The sequence below is a fragment of the Phasianus colchicus genome, chromosome 12 (genome assembly GCF_987193195.1).
Source record: "Phasianus colchicus chromosome 12, bPhaCol1.hap1.1, whole genome shotgun sequence".
Taxonomy (NCBI): Eukaryota; Metazoa; Chordata; class Aves; order Galliformes; family Phasianidae; genus Phasianus; species Phasianus colchicus.
In genome coordinates, this window is record NC_143447.1 from 7,857,831 (window position 1) to 7,878,082 (window position 20,252).

Sequence of the window (20,252 nt, forward strand, 5' to 3'; positions counted from 1 at the left end):
AAAGATATACTGTAAGATGACACTTCAGATGTGGAAAAGGCACCTAAAGAACCTAAAGGCCGGTCTTTATGACTCAAGTTATATGGGATGCTTTATAAAGATATCTAATTTCTATGTTGCACAGAAACACTTGTGCATCCCACAGCATTTTTATATCCATTTATTCTAGCTTATTTACTGAAGATCAATGGGAAAATTAAGATCTTGTAGTAAGTCTTTCTAATGTCTCTCCTCCAAAGACAGGTGCAGGTTTTAACATCATCTAATGAGCTGCACAAGACCTTGCAGCCCACCCACTTCATTCCACAGCAAGAGAAAGCTATTTACAGCTCTCTGTCTCAACGGCACTGAAATCAGAACAGATTATTCAGACTGGGGCCATCAGTTACACAGTGCATTTCTATTAATTAATTCATTAGATACTTATCTCATTATCTCTTCAAGGAGTAGGCATTCATAACAAGAAAACTGAGTAGATGAAAGGTAAAGAGACTGGATACAGAAAAGGCTTGCTTTTGACTAGTAAGCTGGATTTTTAAAGACAGTATTATTGTTAGATACTAGATACTATCAAAAAACTTTCAATCACAAAGTGAGGTGGATAAAGTTACAACAGGAACAGGAGAAAAGCATTTAAAGAGTGAAGTTTCTCTTGATACAGCACATACTTAACTGGTTAGCATCAATGGAGAGGCTAGAGCTCCTTACACTTTGCCAGTACATTTGCTCCTCAATAAATAACATGAGTTTTATCTTCATTTCTGACCACAAGGTAAATAAAATGCATGTTCATGATTGAAGCACAGAGCTATGTATTATTTTCATAAACACTAAAGCAATGTTTTTTTAGCCTTAAATCTGAATCACTATTGCAGCATATCAAAGTCATTAGAATCTCTGAAAGATGCTAAACTGTTTATTGAAAAGAGCTTACCCCTTAAAATCATTGCCAAATCATCTGCAGATTTTCTCAGTACAGTTCCATGACCTTTTATTATCAGTTATAACATGGGAACCTTACCCTTGAAGACTCATAGGAAGGACTTGGCTGACCACTTGTTCCCCAGGACGCAGCACCTGTTCGCTCATCCATACCTATCAATAAAAAGAGAAGAGACCCATAAGAAAAAATAGCAGAAGCATAACGTTCTCTGTTGCAACCTGAATGCAAATACAATTAATGAGGTCTTTCTAAAAGCAAAACTTAAGATGAATTTCCTTGATAACGAAGCAGGCTACAAAGCAACCTACTCGTTCTGACAACTGCAGCTGCTGAAAATGGGTGTAGAAAAAGTCAAGATTTGCCAGTCCGCAGAGTCAGCCTGACAAAACTCCTATGAAGTTAGCTCGAGTAACAGAACAAGCACAACCACGTTAGCCTGGCTTTCTGCACAGCATGATTTATCCTGCAATTTAAGCACTGAACATTGCAGCACATACTGTGACAGTGTACTTGTTAACTACTCTTTGCTCTCACGTCTTGCTTGAGCATTGTAAAATCTGTGAAATTATTTTCCCTACATGGTTTTTACACGCAAGCTATTTTAGCATAAGGGAGAAAAAGGCAACAGACTGTTTTATATTTCAATGGTTTAAAAAAAAAAAAAAAAACCCTCACACAACCAAACCACCACACACACACCACAGAGACTCATGATGTCTGCTCTCCTAAAACAGGAATCTTCTAAAATTCTGTAACGGTTCTTTTAGAATCGGTTCCCTTTATGCAAATCAGGGTTACAGCTCAAAAGAGAAAGGGGAAGAAAAAAAATAGGGATAGCTTTAAAGACAGTACCAAAACATATCTCCTGTGTGATATCTGCCCAACAGCACATTGCCTGCTCTTGCTTCAATTATTTTCTATTCTAAGTTAATTGGTTAAATCACCTTATAACCAATGCTACACAACTATGTGCCATGGTACATCACTGATTTGGGATAATATCACTACTGTATTGACTGATATGTACAGCAAGACTTCTTATTTTTCTTATTAGAGTGGAGAACAACCCCACCCTAAGTGGGCTTCGGCACTTTTATGCAAACACAATGAATTACTTTGTTTCTTCTCATCCAGACTTTTCTCACATGCTGACACATAGCATACGTACTTTTCATGACATATGGTCTGAATTGTAAAGCTTTACAGTGTCACAATCTAGAAATAAGAATTAAGTGTCGCAATTAATAAACAAGATTTAAGTGCATGTTACTTCACACAAGCATCCTTAAATCCAAGCTTTATATTGCAAATAAATACTTTTCATGCATATACCTCAGACTGGCCACATTACAAAATAAAATGCAAGAAAATACAAGCTGTTATGTAAATTGCTATCTGTGGAGTAACAGTACTCTAATCATTATTTCCTTATGGAACATGTTTTATGAAGCTATAAAATACTGTTGCAACAAAGACAGCCTGCAGAAGGCATGTTAAAGTACACCCAGACAAAAACTATAGACTCTGTTGGTGTATGTGGGAATGATCCTCAAGGCTGGAGGAAAATCTTTGAAAATGCAAAAAAAATCACCGCTATAGTGAGCCATCAGTTTATAGAAATTCACTGCATTTTGCAGCTGACAGCGTTGTTGTTGTTTTATTGTAATTGATCCAGGAGCTGAGTAAAAAGTCGTGGCTGGCACTGACAAAGGCAAAAGTAATCTTTTGGCACAACCGATTCCTTTCTGCCAGAAACAACAGCGCTCGTAATCCACTGATTATCATAACAAGTCTTCCACTGCTTTCATTTCAAAATAGATAGGAGGAAAAAAAGAAAAATCTCTTACTGTAAAAGTTTGTGAAAATTTAAAGGCTGTACATAATGATAACCTATATAAGAAACAGGTCAGTAGATAATGGTTACGTGTGGAATGTTTAGATGCATGACCCCATGTCAATAAAACACGTTACTCACTTAAAAACTGAAGTCAGTGGGACATAAGGATGCACGTTAAAGTTCTGCTAAATCAGCACATATACAGCTAAAAGTCTCTCATCTTTATTTCACCATTTCAATTATGCAAACAAGTTGCTTAAAAGAACAGCTCTAAAGCAAAATATAACGTTTTGAGAGCAGGATGAAAACTAATTTCTGAACGGTTTGCAGTCCATTTAAATTAGAAAAAAGCCTGCATAGTTAACTCGAGTAGATAGGAGCATTAACACACTTTCATTTTTCTACCAGGTGTCTTTTTCCTCCTTTTCATGATGCATTTCATGCACTACACACAGAACACCTACACTCTGACACATGATGGTTTGGTTTCACTTGTAACAACACACCCCTGCTGCTCCTTGGCCCCCTGACCAACACAGCACATAAATGAATCAAGAACTGGTTAGCGTAGAATTCTCAACCAGAAAGTCAGATACAAAATTGTGATGGTGGTGCGTAAGGAATCTGTTCTAGTTTTTACACTACTATTTTTTTTCCCCAATCAATAACAGACACACAAAAAAGGCAAATACTGCAAGATACAGAAGCTCCTGCAGGCTGGGCACAGACCAGCAATGCACACTTCTATATAGACAAAGTCACTTTCTACATGAATGAAGCAGGAGAGTAAGATAACCCTTCCAGAGGTAAAGGGATTTAAAACAGGGCGTAGTAATCCTAAGAAGAACACAAAAGTCATCTTGTATATTTATATACAAGGACTGCTCTGAAAGTAATGCTTCCAATTTTGTTATGTTGGCCCACAATACTGAAGATGGATGTTGGTGGTACAACAGCAGAGGCTGAATCTTCCCACCAATATTCCATTACATTTTGTGCCCTGTGGCAGATGGCAGCAGAGGGGCAGTCTGACAAAATGGCATCTGACATGGATGTGAGGATGAAGCAAAGACGTGGAACCGAGTGCCTCCATATGGGAAAAATGGCTCCCACTGACTTTCATTGATGCTTGCTGAATATTTACAGAGACAGTAACAGTGCGTGTGAGCACAGGAAGGTGGTAGATGGTGCATTTCAGGCAACAGCAACAAAAAAGACAAGCCATGTTCCACGATCCAGGCTGGGTCACAGGCAAGGCCAAACATTCCCCTCTCGCCTCAGGCTAAGCAGTCACAAGGATGCTTTCTGGCTTTATAAACTGAATTCTCAAAGTACTTCAAGGTTTTGCTTTATGTCACTTGTAAAATGGTACTATGAGCATTTCAAGCTCTTCTAGAAAAGCTGATAAAATTGTTGCATTGCCACATCAACATATGTATTCACATCAAAGATGTAGTTCCAAATGTTGATCTAATACAAAAAATTGGATTTTGCAATCAAACTTAAATGAAAGTTGCTTTTCTTGCTGGTATAAGACAAAGATCATATTTAAAACTTATTTCAAGAGACTGAAGCTCTAATGTTTGTGTAAGCAAGATGATATACTTTATAGGGTTACCATCTGCTATGATGCTGATCAAATAAACGTTTTGACCAAAAAAATCACATTCTATGTTGTTATACTAGGTACTCAAGGTATGAATTTCTATCTTCTATAGCTTCTTTATCCAATTTTGCCTCAGAATAATGATATTCGTTCAGATCGGACTCAGCAACTAAAATCAATTGCAAAAATACCTAGAGCACAAACCGTAACAGCATTGATCGTATTTTGCATCTTAAGACACCCAAGCAAATCAATCTACCATTAGACCCCATATTGCATACGTCTGTTGTGAAGTATGATACAGACCACAACCTAAAATATAATTTTAGACTCTCTGATAAGGCGACACAAAGAGAAAAATGCTTTGAGAAAGAAAACTAATCTAAATTAAGCATTTTAAATTTCAGTGTTAAAGAGTACTTCTCTACTTCCTCACAATTCCAAAACCTGGAAAGCTTTTCTCATTTTATGGTAGCCTTAACATTATTAATAGACTAAAAATGATTTTATTCTGTTAATAGATTATTTAGACTTTCAAAGTCAGATTAGTAAGCAAAGAAAATATATTTCCACATATTACCATAAAAATTACTTAAAACCAAAAGCTACTTTGACAATACATGTCATGTGGTGCTATTAAAATACACTAAGCTACAGTCATTAATCAAATTGAGAGGAGAAATGAAACCCAGGCAGGCTATGAACAGCACAGCCATTTAAGTGCCATTTCGATAAATTCCGATGCAACGCTAATTAGGTAGAAGACAAAACACTTTCATTTCAAACACTATAAATAGAGAGGTTTTTCACTACCCCTGGCCTTGAAAATGAAATGCAAGTGGAAGCATTTCAAGCATGAAAAATATTCATGGGAAACTTCAAATCTCAATCCATGATTTTTACAGAAGACACTGATTTTGCTATTGCACACAGATAAGAAGTTTGTGTCAGAAATCGAAGTGATCTGGCAGGAACTGAGAACCAAAAAGAATACGCCAACTGGACCTAAGAACATGTTTTCAAATTTTTATTTCTTGGCAAAAAACAGGACGAGGTCCCATCACAGTACAGTGGTTGAAGTCAGTCACTCTCTTCACAAAGCGCATCAATCACTTCCAGCCTGCGGGGTCAGTGGGAGAGGTGCTCAAACACCAACCTCAAAACCACGCCACACTTGGTGAGTAACAGCGCTAGATTTTGATCAACTTGTTTTGATCAAAACGTGGCTTGCCTGATCAGGTCCTGCCATTCTCCCCATCTCTCTGAATCAAAAAGGTAAAGTCCGCACTGGTAACAGAACTGCCAGTATCTCTACTTAGTAAAGCACTCACAGGAAGAGCAGAGTATCCCCTTTTGTACCTCCTGCTCCAGAGAAGATTAACAGACGTGGCATTAAAAACTACTGTGAATCAAAATCTGGTACTAACTCTAGACTCTACAGTTCCCTTTGGAAATTTCCTGGGTTAATTTTATTAAACTGCATGACCTCAGGGCATTGAGCAACAGAGCCTGAGACTGAACACCCATGCATTTAGTGGTCTAGAAGCAGGATTCTCCTACACTTACCTGTCTCAGTATCCTCTCCTACCTGCCCGGGGTTAACCACCAGCCTTCTGTGGCAGAAGTCCAAAAGCACAATGAAGCACACAAAGACCAACACCACCATGAACAGACATCACTTACTTCATTTATTTCTTACAAAATACTTTTATTTCTGTGCTTTATAAATACTTATAAGATCAGTTTGTAGTACTACTGTTAATCTTCAGTGTTTATAAGTAAATTCACCGCATTTTTAAAACACTGTTTATTCTGAGGAATCTAACAATATATGGTTACTTTATTCAGCAAAGAACAAACCCTGCTATACAAGTTACTGTGACAAGAATTTTAAGAATAAATGCTAAAAAAAGCTACATCAAGTTATTTTCCATCCCCAGAATAAGTGTTCAAAATTAAAACTTCAGGGGAACCAAAGTTAACCAGATGAAAGTAAACTACAGCAAGCCCAGCAATTACCAAAACTTGGACCAAAAGTAGCACTGACAGATGTTAAAAATTAGTCATAGCCATAGAAGTATCAGCAACTTGAATTTTCTATATGGAAAGCTACTTAAAAACTGTACCTTCATAGAGAGAATGATTTGCAAGAACAGCGCATTCTCAGGTCAGAAGACAAAGTCAAGGTGTACACTTGAACTTTTGCTAACGCAACAAAATACATGCATTGTATAAAGTCAGAAAAAAATGGGGAAAAAAATCATGCTGGTTCAGGAAAACTGGTTGAAAGCTTTCATTTATTTTAGCAGTGGTTATTAACTTCATAAGTCAGTATCAGCAACACAGTTCCTGCGTCAGTTACCAGGAATGTTTTACATTTTTTCACCCACTCAGTACCTAACATGATTTGGTTGGAAAGGGTGAAGGAGGCCATCATTACTTTTAACTTAATTTCACAAAAAAATCCAATAATTCCCTATAATAAGGCCTATGAATTCTCTACGAAGAAGCTTAGGTTCTTCCTGTAACAGCAGCACTCAGAAGTTCTCTACTTTTCTTTCTTCCTATTCCAGGCTTCCTAAACTCAAAAATCACATCGCTAAACAAACCAAATGCCCCGACATGACCTGGACACTTCAAATACAACACAACCCACTCAGGATAGAATTGGAATTCTCAGTTCCTATGCAAACTGTCCTATAACAGAAAAATCACACACTGCTACACTTATCTTGCCTAGCAAAAAAAAAAAAAAAAAAAAAAAGGCATCTGGTTCAGGTCAAAGAAGAGCATATAGACAATAAGGTACATAATCCACAATAAGTAAAACGTGTATTTGTGTTTATTCAAACGTCACAAACATAAGATAATAGGAAAAGCTATAAACAATAGCATTTAAAGTAGTGAGCAATAAATGGAATTCCCTTACGAAGCCAGAGAGGTGCTCAGGAACTGCAGTAAAGCTATTCTTTGTCCCTGAGGATGAATATCACCATTCACTCTACAGTAAGTCTTTATATCATTCTTCCATTCAATTTCAGCTTAAAAACCCGAAAAAAATTAAAACTTTAATCTTGACAGACTGTCTTGTGTATATAATATTTACAATTCTGTGAACACAGAATATGTTTTGGAAATTCCCAGGCTGCAAATGTGAATAAAACAAACCAACACAGAGCTCAAACCTTCAGTGGGGACGGAACCGAGAGCCGACGCTCACACGCAGACACACACAGTTACACCGCTACTACATTGCATCAGGCTGCTTATTCTCCTCCTGCACCAAACCACAAAGTATCAGATCGAGCAGCTCTAATGGGCAAGTCTCAGCCCTAAAATATTATCTATCATAATAATCCATTCTACTGGCAATTTTTCCTGTGGTTACTTCAGTTATGACTCAGCAGCTTTATATAACCACACACCCTCTAAAATACATGCATTTATATATAAACCAAATCTAGACCAGTGTCACAAGACTGCACACACCAGGCCAAAAATATTCAAATAGTCTCACAGTTGACAGCTACTGTTACCAGTTGTGTTACATTTCCCAAAACTGCCCATTGGCACGGCAGAACATAAAACAATCCAAGTTACCCAGCGTGTAACTGAGATGTTAACTCCAAGGGGCAAAGAATACACTTCAACTACAACAGCTTTGTCCAGCATGTCTAAAAAGGTTAAGTACCTGCAGTCATTCACTGAAGCACACAGCATCCAGAAAACCAGGATCCTCTTGAAAACTTCCCAATTAATGGACGTGGTCACAGACACAAGAAGTAAAGCAGCACTTCTTGCAGCAGTACGTGCCCTGAGATCGATCTGAGGTCGCCATTATTTCATAGCATAGATGGCTGTCACACATCTCGACAGAAATGCAATTAAAATATAATTTAAATTATCCAACTGCAACAAATTAGAAGTGCTTTGCTGATAATGCGAATGCCATTAATGAATTAACAATCCAATCTTTGAAGGAAAAAGAGACCTTCTAATAGAACAAACAATTTAAGAGTCAAGAAAAAAAAAAAAAATCAAGCTGAAAAAATACTGACATTTGTAAGAAACATCATACATTTTGAATTCGTGTAGGGGAGCCTAAGGAAAAAGCATCTGATGAAAAAAATTGCATGCTCCCGAGTCAAGATTTTGAGCTTTAAGTATAGTATATAGGATCAGAAAAGAGATGCCAAGTTTTCAAGAGGCATCCATTCCTGCACTTACAGACCTGCATTTCAGCTAAGGAAGTTAGCACTGCCCTACAGCATCAAGAATTTTTTCCACTATGGATTTTGTCCTAGCACCTCCTCCTCTATAAGCTACCTGGAATGCAGTAAAACTCTTGCCAGATGTTCTCCTTCTGCAGAAGCCAAAGCCAGCAACTCAGTAATTCCATTACTTCCAGAAATCATAGCCTGAATCCAGTCTGAGCCAACTACGAATATCTGGCAAGAGTGTGCTGCCAGCAGGGCCCTCAGACACCAACCAACCATAACAACAACAACAAAAACAACACCACTTCTTTCCTCCACATGAAAACTTACACTTCTTCCAACTACTTTTCGGACAAAGGTTTTTACTGCTATTTTGGAACATCATACTCATAGCAAGTTATCTTTATCATTATCTGACAAAGGAGAGAAATCTGTCTTTAAATTTCACAGCTATCATTACAACTGCACAAGCAGTTGCCAAACCCCGCTCCCTGCTGCATCCACTGGATTCCTTCTTCATAAGCAACAGTCATTAACCTGCCTACTGACCTCCACTGCACTTCAGTATCATTCCTATTTTAAAGTTTAGAAGCTACAGCTTATAAACCCGGAAAGATTACCTACCAAAATTATGCCTTCAGAGGCACAGAATACAGAACTAAGATTTCTAGAGTAGTTAGAAGTCCTTGTTAAGCACTGTGGTATTTAAATGACAAAAAATAATTACATCAATTACACACTAACTACATAAATTAGCTATTTTCCTATTCCAGGAAATAACTCCAAAATCTCCCAGGATCTGAATATGGTGATATGATTCCAGAAATAACTACATTTACTAGCAAAGAAGTTGAGATTTATCCAACTTTACTCCTTACTCAAAAGAAAAATCTTTTTCCCCCTCCTCTCTAAAGACTTTACTGCTGCTCTTCCATTTCTCCTCCTAGCTTTTCATTCAATACTTCATAGATTGGCTGGACTGTACAACATTTCTCCATTGTTTAAATCCTAAATATCACACTTCTTATGGAAATGTGAGTTTTCAATGCTTTTCTTGTAAAAAGTGTTACGTGAGCCAAAACACTGTTAATGAAAGAAGTCAAACGCACACGTTTCAGAACTTCGATGGAAAAGTCAGATCTGGAATTTCTACTCAGGTAACTCACCTCTAAATTGCCTTTCTTTCTAACTTTCTAACAACACTACAGCTGGAACTTTTTTTTTTTTTTAAATGAGGACAAATTGCACTTTGAACGAACAAAAGTTTTGCTGCAGCTTCTCAAGGTATGCTGGTACAGCAGTTCTGGAGGTTATAGCTGGAAAATGCTGAAAGCCAATAAAATGCTGTTGACAGTCTTTCTACAGGGAAATGCATCCTTATCTGGTAATTATCCTTCCTACTATAATAGTACAACATTAAACACTTCAAAATATTAACTTGAATATTTTCTAGTCAAAACACAAGTAGCAATCAATAACTAATTATTTTCTTAAACTCCTCTTGCCAGAATGTTTTCAAAGCCTTTCATTCTATACGGCCATAAATATTCTCATGACTTGATTTCTATAAAGCTTACACCTCAAAATTAATACCAGATTTCTAGGGATATTTAATGAGAACACAGAAACTAATGGCTTTACATTAAAATCAAGACAAATACTGCACAGTTTAATTTTACAGGTAAGAATGAGAATGGAGAGGATATTAAAAAACTGCAATTCCATAGCACTGCAGAAAGCAAGTAACCAACGACCTTCTAAGCAGAGGTCTTAGACCTCTTAGCCAACATGCAATTAGTATTAATTAACATGCAATCTCCTCATGCAAAGTAAGCCTCCAAACAGCAACGTTTACCAACATCTCGCAAGGATTTTGATAGCACGACCATTGCCACAATAGAGCTGATGACTCAGGTCACATGAATGCAAACAGCAGCCGGCCCTACCAACAACTGAGGACCCTGCAGTAAACCAGTTGAAGAAGCTAGTAGAAAAAACCATGAAGAAAAGCCTTGCTGGTTTCTGGCCAGATGAGCTCACAGATGTATCTCAGCAGCGGGCCAGAGGAACATCAGTGTCTGGCAGAAAGGAAGGGAAGAAAGCACAGAAATGAGGCAAGGCCAAAGTCAGGGTTGCACAAAGGTCCAGGGAAACAAGCCCAGCGCTTCCAGCATTTGCTAGCTATGAGTCTGACTACCTACAGTTATTTAAAATCAGAGTGATTTCTTGAGGTGGGAGGTGTGGGAAGACATCACTGTGGAGTGATGCACACATTTCTGCAGTCTGCTTCGGAATATTAGCTTTATATTGGACCATTCATACCATAATGTCAGAAATTAACTAAGCTCATGCTTAAATTATATCAGTTCTCTATATAACACCCAGAAAAACCGTAACAATATCAGAACTGCTTGGTGTTAGGGTAGAAACATCATCATTAAGTTCAGCACAGCCATGTTCACCTGGCAGAATTTTAGCCAAAATTTAAAGGAAGTTTGGAGTAAAGAGCAACCAAAACTAGGAATTTTCCTTTCCTCACTTTCTTCCATGATTAAAGACAAAAAGGCACTTCACTTAAAAATTTAAGTACATTTTTTAATTTTAGTCAAAACACGTCTTAGGCTCCACGTGCCAAATAAGTGGCATTTATAAATTACTGTAGCCCATTTTCTCCGTTGTGTTTTATGATCTAAGTACTGCCAAAACAAACCAATTTAAACAAATCACCTCTCCAGGTGGTGACTTCAAGTTTAAGTTTTCTTGGCCTTAAATTCCATACTCAGTTCTCTTTATTTTATTGCTTTTACATTAGGCAACAGCTTTCAGACTTCACTTTTTCATTCTCCAGCACTCTAATGGATGAGATCTGTGCAAGTGTATAGCTTTTACTAAGCCACTGAAAATAAGATGTCGCCATTTATAAGGATTATCAGATAATTTTAACACAGCACAAACTAATCACATTCTGTTAAATGCTCAAAATAGAAAAAAATAAAAAACGTTTGTGCCCCTTTGAAAAAGACAGCCACAGCTTTGGGTATGGAAAGCACATTACTACATTCTAAGCACAAAGACATTATTACCTTCCAATGTACTACCACTTAAAATTGTCTTGCAGTTCAGAGGGCAATAAAACATCAAATGTATACTGTGTGGAGAGGCACATGAATGATTACTGAGAGAAATCCAGCAAACAGTGAGTTGCTCTCCCAGATACTAGACAGCATTCTGAAGATGCACTCACAGAACGGACGATCCAAACAGCTACCATATATAGCTTCAAAAAAAACCATTCACATGAACTAAATCATGCAGAGCATAATCTTTTTTTTTTTTTTTTAAAAAAAAAAAAAAGCAGGCATACATTCTTTTAAGAAAATGAAGGGATACTTGTAAAATGAAGGGAATTCATAACTGAACACTCTTCACAGAATGGCCTGAGTAGAAAAGGACCACTGTGCTCATCTAGTTTCGACCCCCTGCTATGTGCAGGGTTGCCAACCAGCAGCCCAGGCTGCCCAGAGCCACATCCAGCCTGGCCTTGAATGCCTGCAGGGATGGGGCATCCACAGCCTCCTTGGGCAACCTGTTCCAGTGCGACACCACCCTCTGGGTGAAAAAATTCCTCCTAATATCCAACCTAAACCTTCCCTGTCCCAGTTTAAAACCATTTCCCCTTGTCCTATCACTATCCACCCCTGTTCCCCCTCTTCACCTTAATGCAACAGACATGAAGTTGCTCACATAACTGAGGGTCTACAGTGGATGACGACTGTATGTTCTTTCATACCTTTCCACAGATCCACACAGAATTGCCCTCAGACAGTCATACTGATATGTCACAAGGACTTTAATTTAGAGTTTTCACAAGTGATATGAAAGCCCAATGAATTAAACATGTGCACATTAAGACACCTTGCAGGATACACATTAAATAATTGGAAAAATTCAAGCACAAAAACTTTAGCAGCAATTTTACTCTACCTGATTATGCACTTCTTAAGATGTAAAGCTTAAAGGGAAGGAAACATGTCTATCACTCACTTGTGCATACACACACATGTGACTCTTTACAACATCAGCTTCAGTATTAGAAACTGCATTAGAATACAGGCTGTCTTCAGGATTTTATTCCTGGCAGGGTTGGTTTCACTTAGAAAAGCAACATTTGAAGCCACTTACGTTTACATTTTCAATTTTGGTGTTGAACTTTTAAATATTGCCAGATGACATCAACCAATCACCAAGAAATCGTAACAGTGAATATGCATAAGTTCCTAAGATCACCTTAGCCCAGTTGTCATTTTCCTGAAGGATTAAACATATAATATTGTCTTATTAATGAATTCACAATGGAAAAAAAAAAAAAAACGTAGAAAATACAAAATAAAAAATGCAATGAAATATTATATTTAAAAGACTATGTAATAACATATAGAAGACAGCAGAGAGAAACAACCTATACTTACTGTCTATTAAAGAGAGTTCAAAGTGAACTGAAACCTCACAAATGGCAGACCTCTTCAGAACTGCGAAACCTCTAAATTGCACCAGAACTAGTCAGGGTTTTCAGACTTCTTCAAATTTGAAGAATCTAGTATACCTGATCCCTACAGAATTTCAGTCAAACAGGACTTCTGAACTCTTTCGCTGTAAAGCCAGCATTCAGCAGTTTAGAAAAGACCACAAGAATACAGATGAAGCTAAGCCACATCATCTTATCTTCCATTAGCAACAAAATACATTTGAAGCCCAAATTCCTCACTCAGTGATTGAACCCACAATAACACCACCTGCAATGCCAGTTACAGATGAGTAACAGAACACTCAGATGCGACGCTGTACTTCACATCATTTCAAGTAGTAGCTGACCCACATCCCTCATTCTAACACAATATTTACAAGAATTTTGCTAAATCCTATTTAATTTTCTGCTGAATAGGAGACAGAGAAACAAGAGAAGGAAACATCTGTATCCCAAACAAGTCTATCAAACTCAACATTTGGTCTAAGAAAACTCTTATTATTACAATTAGCACAGCGTTGTCTGCTTAAAATCAGCCATTTTTAAAATAGCTCCAAAATTAGTCTGCAACTGCAGCAATCTTAACATAGTTAAGCTTCCAGACTGCAGCCAGGGCTGGTTAGCTCCACTGTTTACAGCAGCCTTGGAGCTGCAAACCACCTAAATCACATCAAGCTACTCATAGCACGGGTAAACACAGATATGAAAAAGATGAATAATCTGCAGAACACAGGAGTTAACCAAAAAGCTGCAATACATAATACTGCATACATAGCAACAAAAAGTCTTGAGAACAAATATAGAAATGAACTTCATAAATGTTCTTAAATTACAGCATGCATTTGATTTAATTATTCTACTTGAAAGTAGCGATCACAAATAGAGTTATAGCCTCAAGAAGTGCTTGGGGTGGCAGGGAACATACATTGAGAGATCTGGAGAAAGTGAGAGCCAACAGCTCCAGCTAGCTTTTCACTAGCTATTCTTCATCTCTTGGTGGTACCAGCCTAATTTGAAAGGACGGTCTGCAGCACACACTGCATTTGAGAAGTAAATGAAATGAGAGTAATCCAAGGTCACCAGCAGACTAAAGAGGAAGAACAAACCACCTGCAGAGGTCAGTATTCTAAAAGTGTATCAGCAAAAATGAAATAGAATATGTCAAATTCGTTATTTAGGACAAGCCACAACTTCATTATCTGTTGGAGAGATGATTATCTAATGCATTCATACACATGCACAGATTCTTCTCCATCCTTCTGACAAATAGCACAGAAATGATTTTGCTCTGATTAGACATGAAGGCACATGAAAATCTCTAAAACAAACACCAACAAACAAAAAACCAACAATATTCCTGATCTGGTTCACCACAGGAGTAATATTTGAGTAAAACTAGCATAGAAATCATCTGCTACATGAAGTCTGATTTGTAAGCAAAAGGGACATGTTTCTACTGTGCTGACCCAGACATTTCAGATGTCATGGCTTCTTGAATCAAGAAGCAGACACTCAGTTTTAAGTTATGAAACTGAAACTTCACTTTAGAATTCAGAAGTGTTTTCTAAAATCAGTCAGTTAGGCATCAACACCACGTGCTTCAAAATGTAAAGATTTAATCTCGTCCACAAGATCACAACCAGATCACAAAGCTCAGACTTTGCTTCTTAGAGGAAACTATTTCATTTAACTGCATGAAAAACCCAAGATACAAGCATCATTTTATAGCAAGTAAGAACTATAATCTTCTACTAAATAACACCCACAACAGTGATCACAACTAGTCCCTGGGGCTCCTTTACAAAGATGAGTACCTCTCTACCCTAACAAGTGATAACCCAGCCTGGAAGATATGAGTAGTTCCTGATCTGTTAAAGCTCTGCCTGAAAGAGCCATTTAAGGCAGGTTCCTTTTTGACTGAGAAGGGCAGACAATAAATCCCCACACAGAGCTCAAGAGACTTAACAATTATGTGGACTTGATATTGTCAATGGACATGTACACTGATATATGCTACTATCACTGCTTTTTAGATATTCACTGTAGAATTTTTGTTGGAAAACACAAATGACAAAATATGTAAGACAATAAGGATGGTCTTGACGATACTGAAGGATATAAGTTCACCTGCAAACTAAGAGCTATCTGCACATTATCAGTATCGCTGCCCCCTCCTTCCCCTCCAGCATCCCAGCCAGCACTCAGTGGTACGGTTCCAGCTGCACATTTGCCCCCACACAGCCCCAGCAGCCCCCAGCACACAGAGCTCCTGCCAGTCCCCTGCCCACAGCTGTGCCACCAGGTGGGAAAAGTCAGCCTCCAGGCATTCCTACCCAAGCAAGACTACTTTTCTGGATGGCAAACAGAAGAGGTGTTCTATACTGCCACCTTGAATAGACGTGGCCTTAAAAGAATTTTAAAAAGTCAACTATGAAAATAGTTTAAAAAAAACAACAAACACCTCACACACAACCTCAGCTTATCTTTAAAGTAAGAGCAGAAAAAGGAAAACTGCAGCAGACATTGGGTAGAATTAAAGAGCTCAGGTAACAGCACCAAGCAACATCAGACTACGAATGCCATAACCATAAAGAAAGGGGGAAAGTATTTAAGCATGACATTGACCTTGTAAGATTTCAGATGCTAGTACACCAGCAGAAGTCTACTTCTTCTTTTATAAGAAGCTAATAGATTAATAGTAAATGCTTGAATTTATAGATTATATAGAAACTACATATTATATAGAGAAATATATCAAACTAATTCTAATACATCTCAGAAAAGTTGCTGAAAAGGGGAAAAAAAGAAAAAAAAGATATCAGCATTCTATAAGTATCCCTGGGGGAAAGCAGCAGCCGATCACGGCACACATTACCTCTGCCCCTTGTTCATCCATCTGCTGCACCCCAAGGAATGCCACAGGGAAGGCAAACATGTGGAGCACAGCTAATAACAGCAATTCTGTCCATATTAGAAACTAATTATCATCCTTTCCTATCAGGATCAGTGCTTCTAGAATTATAAGCAATTTACTCTTCTAAATGCAGTATAGAATTTAACACTCAATAACTCAGTAGCTTATTTTAAAAAAGAAATGAAACTGCTGTTTGGATCTGTATGCAGGCCCAAACCTAATGCCTTTCTCTTCAATACAACCTGCTCTTTGACATCTGAAGCTTTCTTTGGTGAAGGAACGAAGGGAACTCCTTTTAAACACAACCCCATGTGTTTTAACTCTCAGCTCAAAACAGCACAACAGATTAAGTCTATGTATAGCTAGCTAAAACAAAAACACGGGGTTTGTATTGTATCACCAGTTTCTGGAAATAACAGCATGAAATCTCATCGCTGCTTCCTACTAAACATTATACTTTTCATTAGATACACGGGCCATAAAACTACAAACTGAGATGAAAAGCTGTGAATAGCATTTTATATACTGACCTTGCAAATAAAAATCAGAGTTTCTTCTTGGTCTACTTTCATTCCACCAAACTAAAAACTTAACCACTTAAATTATTACTGAGATCCCTTCACATTAGACTGCTTTATAAAAGTAATTACTTTCTTCAAAATAATTAAGTTAACGTTGCTTTGTTTTAATTAATATCACCCACTCGAGACGCTACGTTTGCACAGAAGTGGTCCATGCACCCTGCAGACAGCCTAAAGAAGAAATGAGGAACAGGGGACACTAAGGAAAATTACACTGAGGGCCAAAACCTGGATAAAGAACATCAGGTACAGATCAAAGCAGCGCTTTTCTCCCCATGATCTTCATTTCTACTTGTTTTCTACCCAATCTTTGAGTCAAGAACTTCTTCAACATTCATCACCCCACACTTGGTATCGCAGCCTATCAAGGCCAAAGTACTCTCATCCAAATTCATCCACTGCCCCTCCTGGTTAGCCAGCAGGTGCTATTTCTTGAAGCGGACAAGGTCAACATTCCCCTAAGGATTTGAGCAAAACGCCTCCTCAAGCAAGCAGGCTGGGATTCGAATGCTGGGTCCACTTGTTTGAGATTGCACATGCTGGCTCCATGCCTTGAGGTTCCAATGTCAAGAACTGTTAGGGAAAGCTTTACAGAAAAGTCTCAAGGAAGTAAGTGAAAAGTAATCAAATGAAAACCATAGTTAAACTTCTTTGTTTGTACCCTTGAAAATACTGATATTACTCTACAAAACATTTTTAAATGGAAGTGAAACACTCCCCAGAATATTTAATTCAAAAGTAAATATAACTGTGAGTCAGATGCTGTAAATACGTAGTGGAGCATTAATTTGTGGACAACACCAAATACAAAAGCAGCATACTTTCAAAGCATTTATAAAAAATAAAATATTTAGTTGCATCTTTATTTCTCTTAAAATCAAGAAGTCATTTATGATCAGCTATAGTCTGCAGTGCGAAGGGAACCAAGGAACAAATCTAATGCAAAACACCACCAACTTGACCTAATAAGATTACAGTACATTACAAGGTACTTATAAGCATTTTCTATAAATGAAATGTAAAGCCTGATGACTACATACAATCCAGAAGACCAATCTAAGCTCATAATGAAGGCATTGTGACAAAGCTTAGCACCTGAAATACCAACAGAATAGAGTATTTTTGACATACCAGAAAACTTTACACCAATTATAAGATATTTTCAATTCACTAGTTTTAGGGGAGATCTAGATCTGCAACTATGATTCATATAAAAGGTACACATCTAACATGTACAATACAAAGCTTATCTATTAGAGAATATTCTCTCTCCCTACATATCTTACTTCTCAAATGACAGCATATTACAGTGTATTATCATGTTAAAATGTCATGTCAAATACTCTTAAAAAAAAATCAATATTATCTGCATGCTAGATCCAGCACAAACTGGTTTATTTTCCTTGTAAGCAGTGAAAAAAAAAGATATTATGATCTATGGGAAAAGCAGGCTGGCAATATAAGGTAAAAAAGAACAGCACCCATTAATGTATTTAGTAATAGCAATAAAAAGAGGGGGAAAACCAAAACACACCATCCCTGCACTTCCACCACACAAGCTTCCTTACCAATACATAACAGTAAGTACTTGAGTGGATCAGTAAATACCATGTTTTTCTCACCATTCAGCATGCTTAACCCACCTCTATCACAAATGTACTTACACTTTATCATCATCTGCATCCCTTCAAAAACAATCCTATAGACTAATAATGACTGCTATTCCTCACGACAGATTTGTCAGCAGCAAGGAGAAACAGCACATCAACTGTTCTACTGATATCCTACTTACTCATTACTGTTAGTGAAATTCAATAACTAAATTTACATTAAAATAGCTGTACTTCAGCATACAATAAATGCTGCTTTCCTCAATACCTCACCATGAATCATCTTTAGGCTTAAAGAAATGAAAATTACTTTGAAGATGTAAAACAAAGCCACCATCATCTCATTTCACATCTGGTTGTCCATCCATTCAAAGCATCGATTATGTTAACTTCAGTTAAGGACTCCAAATCCCAAACAATAAAAACACAGAAAAAAATCCATTTTATTTAAAAGAGGTATCAGAGGTCACTAGGCATGCGCGAGGTACACAGAATGCTAAGGAGGATAAACTAAAATAGGGATAATGTTGCTCAAGCTATTACCCATTCTTACCACCGCCTCCATTTAAAATTATTATAAATCCCCTCCATATAATCTGAAGTACTTTAAAGGCTTTTGGCTTATTCAGTTTAAAGAAAACACTCAGCTGTGTGAAAATGTTTTTTAAACTTGAATTCCAAAGACATGCAGCCCTTCCAGTAGTTGATGGAACTACAGCCAAGTGTCCATTTCCAGTAGTGCCTGATAAGAAAAGGAAGTTTTTGAGCACGTGTGGTGGGTGAGCACCCAGCCCAGGACAGAGGGGTTGGAACTGAATGATCCTTAAGGTCCCCTCCAACCAAAGCCATTCTATGATTCGATAAACTCTTTTTTGATGCAGGATTATTTTGCTCCTTCACACTCAGAACTGGTCCCAGGACATGATATAAAACCAAAGGCAACTTACTGTACATTACGTACTTTCTCAGTCAGCACTGGCAACATCATACAGAAGTTATAACCACAGAACAGAGATCCATTCAGCAACCTTCCACATCACATTATCTGCACTTCCCAAAACACTTCCCTCACTGCAGGACCCCACGTTCCCATGGCAATGATGTTTAAAGTTTCCCATTCCCAGCTCTGGTCATGTTTTACATAAAATACTTTGAGACAAATAATCATTAATTTTTTACTTGAGACAAACCAACACAAGAGCATCCCTAGGACTATTTTCACTGCCTCTAATGCTAGGGAGCACTAGAGCAAAGAAGTAAGGTAGTCAAAAAAGGAAGGGCCAACAAACACCAGAAGTGCTACAGCCAGCACAGCAACTCCTGGAGCAGACACAGGCAAAGGCTCATGTTAGGTATCTGACGTTTAACCATACAAACAGTACCACTGACATCTTCATTGGTCTGAATGCACATCTTTTACTAAACTGAAATAAAAACAGGTGAAACAAAGGAAGCACTACCTGGAGAGAGAACCAGAGAAGTTCAAGAGCTGAAAATCTGCTTAAAGATAATGTCAGATAGATGTGACCAGCGAGAAAAAAGCAAGCTTCTAAAAATGGCAAAAAGGATAAGGAACTCTGATAAATGGGAGCAAGTTTACCTAGAAATTAAAATGCTGCCACCACACTACTCAGAAGTTTAAAAATACTCAGAAGTACTCAGTACTACACTTGGCTTCAATGCTATTAGGACAAATTATCTAAGAGGAAATTGGCAAAGTTAACAAAAATGAGCAAGTTTCACTGAAGAAGTATATGCTCTGAAATTCCACATTTGAAGATAATCAAAACACAAGGACTGAAAATGTTTTGGATAAAGGAAAAAGAGACATTCCTTCTCCTGAGAAATGAGATTATATGAGAATTAAAGGTTCAGCAACCCATATCACAGCCTCAGGCCATCTGCATGTTAGGACAGAACAGGATCAAGGAGAAAAGGAGGCCAATACTTCAAACATGAATACAAACACAGCAGAAGAGCTTCTTCACTCCCAGTCTGTTCATTACTACTACGCAGCCA

General features: G+C 37.7%; 1 protein-coding gene across 7 annotated transcripts in view; it reads right to left on the bottom strand.

The window, feature by feature from the left end:
• TCF12 (transcription factor 12) overlaps positions 1 to 20,252 on the bottom strand; it is a 152,948-nt gene that overhangs the window by 114,386 nt on the left and 18,310 nt on the right. For all 7 annotated transcript variants that reach the window (XM_090148810.1, XM_090148809.1, XM_090148808.1 and 4 more), the window contains exon 4: positions 1,022 to 1,095. In XM_090148810.1, coding sequence (XP_090004936.1) covers positions 1,022 to 1,095 — 74 coding nt within the window. The remainder of the gene's footprint in view (positions 1 to 1,021; positions 1,096 to 20,252) is intronic.